Raw genomic sequence first — 7,284 nt, 5'->3', positions numbered from 1 at the left:
CCTGTCATGTTGTAGAATGAATGCATTAACACATCGTGTCTTTTTGTACTTATGCACTGACATTCTTGTATTTTATTGTTGTCACTTCAAATGTCTCTTGTTGTTCCCCACTCTGGGACAACGGCTGTAAATGAACATGCTTGCTCACTTTTTATACTGATGTTCATTAAAGAACACAGTTAAGCACTGTGGTGTTGCACTTGGGTCCTTCGCTTGCCTTGTTACACACGGAGCAGACTGACACTGCGCGTGACACGAGCCCTTCAAAATAAAATGTCTAAATAGAACAGAGGGACTCATGCTCGCCGCAGCAGTGCTGGAAATGTTAGATTCAAGCATACACTGTACAGGTTGGTTCCCCAAGCCCTTTGTCTGTACTCAGATAATTTGTTAAGCTACTTCATCGTCACTGAGTCATTGAGTCAGTCAGTCAGTTTTGCTGCGAGGAGTTCTTTGCAGAGGTGTGGACTCGAGTCACATGACTTGGACTCGAGTCAGACTCGAGTCATGAATTTGATGACTTTAGACTCGACTTGACAAAATGTAAAGAGACTTGCAACTCGACTTGGACTTTAACATCAGTAACTCGTGACTTCACTTGGACTTGACCCTTTTGACTTGAAAAGACTTGCTACTTTCCCCAAACCCAAAGATTAAAAAGTATGTTGGCATGGACCTCTATATATCTATATCTGTGTCTGTGTGTGTGTGTGTGTGTGTGTGTACCTGAGCGAGCGCGCTGTCGGCACGACATCCAATCAAATTAGATCCACGTTGTTTTGATCCGACAGCATCCAACCAATCAAATTACAGGACGACCAATGAAGCGGATAAAGCAGCGCGCCAGTTGGCAAAAATGACACCAAAGATAGTTTAGTTTGGGTATAAAAACTACGAGGTGGTCAACAAAAAACGAATCTCAGTATGTAAAACATGCAGGTCGAAGATTACGGACGGAGACGCAACAACTTCCAGCTTTGTTCGACATTTGAAGCTGCACAAAGAACGGTAAGTTAAGCTAACACTAGCTTATAGGCTAACTAATTTAACTGCTAGCTGCAACTCACTGATAGCGTCACTTTGCAAACACGGTATATGAATCCACAGCGGGTTCATTCTCTTTATCATACTTATATTGTAAGAGGATGGTTTGGGATTTTTGAAGCGGGATTGTATGAGGTGCTTAGTCAGTGTACCACAGTAACGCTAGTGGAAACGCGGCATAATTGCCAATCCACTAGTGCTACTCGGCTCGACTCGACTAGGTTTAGACTGCTGTCAGCAGCAAAACGTAAGCAAACCTAATCGAATCAAGTTTAGTTAAAATGTACTTCATATTAAGTTAAAATAGTGAAAATATTATTAATATAGCGTACAATGAAAATGAAGACTCGAAAGGACTTGAAACTCAAACGGTAGGACTTGGGACTTGACTTGAGACTTGTCGGTCTTGACTCAGGACTTGACTCTGGACTCGAGGGCAAAGACTTGAGACTTACTTGTGACTTGCAAAACAATGACTTGGTCCCACCTCTGGTTCTTTGTGCGCCTTTATTTCTTGCAAGAAGGAACAACTGTAACAGAGTGATCGTGCAGTCTGACAGTCTGATGCAGAAGTTCCCAGAGCCTCTCCTGGTGTTGCACTTTATGTCCTGTAGACTTGGGGGTTTACCTGTAGACTTGGGGGTTTACCTGTAGACCTGGAACATGATAGCCAATACACATCCTGTTGATCAGCTGCTACTTTAAGACCCCTTTGTTTCCGTTCCTGGCCGGGATGCATCCTGACAGACCAAACGTCTTTAGCACTTCTTTCTTCTCTAGTCTGGCCAGGACACATCTTGGCGGATCAAACTGTGAATTTACATTTCCTTTTGTCTTCTGTCATGCAAATTCCATCACAATCCTTTTTATAGTGGAAGCACCGGAATAACTGTTGAATTCGATTCAATGCGACCTTCAGATAATGTTATCAGTGTATAACCAGGATGGTTAAGAAACCATATCTCCTTAACCGCTGTGGTTACAAACAAGAGTTGATGTGACAGTCAGGCCCGTCTGTGTGTATCCTCAGTTCACTCACATAGTCATCACCAAAATCATCATATCGCTAGCTAGCTGAAGTATTTTGGAGTTCTTGGCAGAGTAGAGGTTGTTAGTAATCACACTAATACAACATTAAAGCTTCATGATTAAGATTGTTAATTGGGTTGTTCAGGATGAAACTCTGGGAAGCCTATGAGCACGTCAAAACATGTTTCTACTGTTCACAGCCTGGCAAGTTACACATTTCTCTCATACCACACACACACACACACATACGTTTTTACCTGTGGACTGTCAAGTTTGGGGATGTTAAATTGACTAGTGTGTACGTATGCAGCCTCTAGTGGTTGTAAGGATTGTGATGAGAGCAAAAGAGGAAGTCTGGTGGTGAAGTGTAAAGAGCACTAAGTCCACGTATGGCGGAGGAGGTGGTGGTTGGACGGGTCACACACGGGAATCTAACCCACGAGTCTGCTGTTTGTGTCCAGTGTGAAACTACTTACTTATCATCAGACATTACGGTTAAAGCTGAGATTTCTTTTGGCAGCACAGCTAGCTTTAAAAATTAACGTTAAAATCTAAAAAGGAAATATTGCAAACGTGTGGGCAGACACAGAACATCATTAGCATTCATACGAAGTCAAACAAAAAACAGAGATGCAATGAGAAGAAAAAGGTGACCAAACAAACACACAGTAGAAAAAGTGTGCAAGTTTTGGCCTGTGGTTATTTCTTCCTTCCTTATTCTCAAAGAAACCTTCACTGAACAGCTTGTGGATTGAGTTTATGACACATTTATATAATGCAAAAACCAAAACTGGAGTATTTACAGAGAGAATAGTATATAATCCATTTGCATTTAACAGAAGTGGTGACCACCTCACCCTTTGTTAAATTAATATATGTTAAATTGTTCCATCACATTAGTAATTCATGTGCCCCATATAGTCACTTCAATGCCTCAGTTTGCACTGTTGGATTGTTCCAGTTGTTCCCTCAGCAGAATCATATGTGCCCATGAGTAAAATCATAGATTGTAAATAATTCCCTTCAATTTGAGGGGATTCATAAAAGGGAACAAAACTTGAAGGAACAAATGAACTACATTCAGTGAACAAATTATTAATATGAGGGAGAGATTCATCCCTATTGTCACATCTGTGCTGTTTTCTCTACATTGCTCATATTTATCACACTGAGGACAGACAGTATGCAGTGTGGTGACTTGCATGATGGTAAATGTCAACAGTGACCACGAATACTACACTATAGAGCAGGGGTGCTTGATTGACGTACAGGGTGGCCAGTCTGACATCTCTTCTCTGCTACGGGTCCCAGGCAGGGACATGCGTGCTTAGGGTTAGGGTTAGGGTTAGGATAGGGTTAACCCTAACTCTAACCCAAACGCGTAGATATAAACCCCAATTTATATCTACTGAAGAAGGGATACTCTGGGATGGGGAACGGGATAGGAAGGGATATTCGACTCCATTCAGTGCAAGTCATCAGAGTAAGGTAGTGACCATAAATGTATTGAATGTTCCAATTACTCTGCAATATTGATGGTTACATCACTGTTTGCCACCTATGTGCATTACTGCTGCTTTATGTGCAATACCAAGGGTTACATCAGTTGCAGTTATGCAGTATACTCAGTATATATATATAAATAAATATATGTTTAGCATTTTTAATATAGGTAGATCATTTTGACCTGGTCATTTTAAAAGTAGCTCGCAAGCTGAAAAAGTGCGGGTCACCCCTGCTGTAGACGTAATAGTCACATAATTGGCAAGTAGGACACATATTTTTCCTGAGATTGTCCTCAGACTGAGACGATAAAAATTTCTAAACTACCACGTTAACACTTGGAGGACAAGGTGGCAGAAGATAAGCAAAGACAAGAGCTTTGAATGAGATGTTTTCTGGTTTGCATTTGAGACTCTGTCCGTGACCTTCAGCAGGACCTCCACTGGGTAATGGTCACTAACCTCCAGCGCCTGAACAGGAAACACAGAAAAAAAAAATTAACCAACCTCAGCACACATCTGTAGAACAGAATTTGAATTGCACACACACACACACTCAGCCGGTCACCTGGTCATCAGTGAGTCGGTATGCTATCTGAAAGTTGAATGGTTTGGCCGATAAAGGCACGATTGCTCTGGCAAAACTCTCCCCATGCACGACAATCCTGTTTAAACACACAGAACAGAGAATCAAAATACACATTTTACTCACGTTTTCTTATTTTTCTCATTTAAAATATGAACGCATGTTAAAGACCTTCGACACGGACTTAAGTTGGGTGTTAAAGGGTCATTTGCTTCGCTCACGGAGGCCAACTAAGTTGCAGTAAACAGCTTGGCCTCCTGGCTCTGTCCGCTCTGGTCACAGAGTAAGCTCACCTGTCGTAGGTGCACGAGGTGGTCGGTCGCACAGTGGTGTCAGTCTTATCTGGAATGAGCCAATAGAGGCGCTTCTCCGTAATCAGACGGACATTCTTCCTGTTCTTCTTAGCGAGGTAGCCACAATCAGCGTTGAAGTCCCCGAGGAGCATCACATCCTGCTCACACGCACACACACGTATAACAACATGGTGATACTGAGACTAGTTCACTTTCAGACTGCGTCCTACACCTCTGGCTACCGTTAACATCCAGCGAAATGAGCTTTTACCTCAGTTTTCCACATCTTCCTCACATGTTGCAAAACATCATACAGTGCATCCAGCTCCTTCGTGGTGTTGGATGGAGTGGTGTGCTGAGGTATGAGGACAAACTCCTTTATGGCTGAGGATGTAGACGGAAGGGAGAGAGGTTTCTATGCTTTAACGTCACCATGTTTTCATTATGTAGGTCTCTGAATCCTGAGGGCCACAGAACTGACCTGTTTTGGGGGCTTTGAAGCGAACAACAAAAGGCTCTCTGGCAAAAGCATCAACATCTCCAGGTTTATCATCTGGGTACTGATACTGGCCAGCGATGGTCACTGAATCAGTCCTGCATATAGACACAGGACAAGCTAAACATTACATCTTCACAGTCTGGTGCATGGAGCAGCAGAGCCGAGACACCCGCTGTTGAGCTCACCTGTAAACGAACACGTACTGCTCCTGGTATGACTCAGACCGCCCCAGTCTCTCACTGGCCACAGCTTTGTACTCATGATCAGTGTCATACCTGAGCAGGAGGCACAGACAGAAACGGTTCACACTGCTGTTTGAATGGTGGCTGTGTTGCACTGTACTGATGGTACTGTGTGTGTGTGTGTGTGTGTGTGTGTGTGTGTGTGTGAAAGCAGGTGATTACTCACCTATTTAGGTGGACAAGCAGCAGATTTACAGCTGTTTCTTTAATGTCCCTCACTTCCTGAAGCAAACACACGTCGCAGCGAGTGATGATCTGCAGATTAGACACCAATAAAAAGCTGATTTGTATTGTACCACATAGGCAGGAATGTTGCATTTTGGGTATTAGGGTGCTCTGTTATTGCTAGCGAGTGCCATGGGTTTATTAAAAGCTGCCTGAAAGACATAGGTAAAGCTGTTTATAGTACACCCCAAACTTGAAACAAGATCAAATACTGTTTGCATGTTTAATCCATGAAGGTTTTACGTCTGTAAAGTGCATAACATCATCCCACGGTGCAGTCTACAGGCCCACCGCCACAAACATGAACGTGCAATGGAGAAATCATTTTTGAGTCCAGTATCCAGTCTATATATACTGTACAATAACAGCTAATAAAGAACTGTGTTATTTCACAGCCTGCATAATCCACACTTGTCTCGATAGTTTGACGCTGTCTGTCACCAGCTGCTATCACTAATGCATACTTTTCAAGAAACACTGGTAGAAAAATAGTGTTTGACATGTCATTTGTTAAGTTAATGAACTTAACAACTATTATTTTACTTTATTTTGTCCAATAATTCCCAATCAAGTTTGGCCACGTGATTGTTTTTTAGGTCTACCGGAGCGTCACCTTTGGTCATTAGATGGATCCCAAAACATACATTTCTGTTCTACCATCATTGTAATAACATACGCAGCTTTAAAGTGACACCCTTCTCCCCAGGCTTGGCCTTATGCTTTGCTCCACGAGGATAATATACACCATATCAACAATATTACCTTCCCAATGTTAATGTTTTCTCGTTTTTAAATCCGAATTCTAAAACAAATGATGCCATAACAAGTCTCAACAATCAACAATTGCACCATGTTATGAATTTTTGTCATCCAGTAAACATTACTGTACCCTGTAATTATGCAGTAGGTAGCCAGTAATACTTTATCATTTGTATTATATATAAATTATATACATATATATATATATATCTACACTGTTGCTTATAAAGTTGGAATAATTGTTCAATACCCCCAATTTTTGTTAAAGCCTGAATCCACAGTCTGCAAAGGTTAATTGTGGTTTAAGTTTCACTGTGATGTGTTTGGAAGAGTTTGATCAATAAAGTTGAGAAGATATAAACTTTATTTATCAAGAATAAATCACATTGTCACAATCATTTCATGAGAAGAGGTAAAAAACATTTTATTCCAACTTTATGGGCAACAGTGTGTACATATATATATTATGATTTATAATTTATATTAATGAATTTATTTCTAAGTCCTTCTTAACTTACCCCTTTATTCCCTAACTTCTTGCCCGCTGTCTTTGTTCCTTCTTATTTGACCTGATACAGGTACCTAGTGACTGATTACTGATTATAATTGATAGTCCATATATACTGAGTACACAGTAATCAATAAAAACATTTGCCCACTGATGTTTAACACAGAGCCCCAGTGTCACAGTCTTTGTCTTACCCTGGTAAGAGTGTGCATGACATTACTCTTCTTGCTCTTGGAATCCCCAAAGTGTTGGAGGTTGAAGGCACAGACTCTAAAATCTGACGCCCCTTGAACATTACACACACCCGCAAGGAAGGAGAGCAGGAGGAAGGAGGAGGACCGCATGGCAGAGCTGCAAGAGACAAAACACACAAAGGCCAAAAGGTCTCATTAAACATCGACAGGTCGTGAACACAAAACAATGTGGATTACAAGTTGTGGATAAAGTGCACATTCCAGCAGACCAACAGGCCACATGAGACAAAGTCCAGTCAGCTGAGGACAAAACGACCACAGAATAAACACCCTGAAAAGTTAATAAGTCAGTGTGTCCACCATGGATGTCTTGGAAGAGCTGGATACTGGACTCCAAAATGAT

At 41.6% G+C, this 7,284-nt stretch overlaps 1 protein-coding gene across 1 annotated transcript; it reads right to left on the bottom strand.

The window, feature by feature from the left end:
• Positions 1 to 2,817: 2,817 nt before the first annotated feature.
• Positions 2,818 to 7,038, bottom strand: dnase1l1 (deoxyribonuclease I-like 1). Its single transcript, XM_070839607.1, has 8 exons — positions 6,882 to 7,038; positions 5,362 to 5,450; positions 5,139 to 5,228; positions 4,936 to 5,048; positions 4,726 to 4,838; positions 4,455 to 4,612; positions 4,144 to 4,240; positions 2,818 to 4,046 (listed from the first exon to the last, which is right to left on the bottom strand). Exons 1-8 carry the CDS (start codon positions 7,029 to 7,031, stop codon positions 3,900 to 3,902), a joined length of 957 nt encoding a protein of 318 aa, XP_070695708.1. The 5' UTR covers positions 7,032 to 7,038; the 3' UTR covers positions 2,818 to 3,899.
• Between the last annotated feature and the right edge of the window lie 246 nt (positions 7,039 to 7,284).

Source organism: Pempheris klunzingeri, chromosome 11 (genome assembly GCF_042242105.1).
Source record: "Pempheris klunzingeri isolate RE-2024b chromosome 11, fPemKlu1.hap1, whole genome shotgun sequence".
Lineage (NCBI taxonomy): Eukaryota > Metazoa > Chordata > Actinopteri > Acropomatiformes > Pempheridae > Pempheris > Pempheris klunzingeri.
This window is presented reverse-complemented; position numbering and strand designations above follow the sequence as displayed.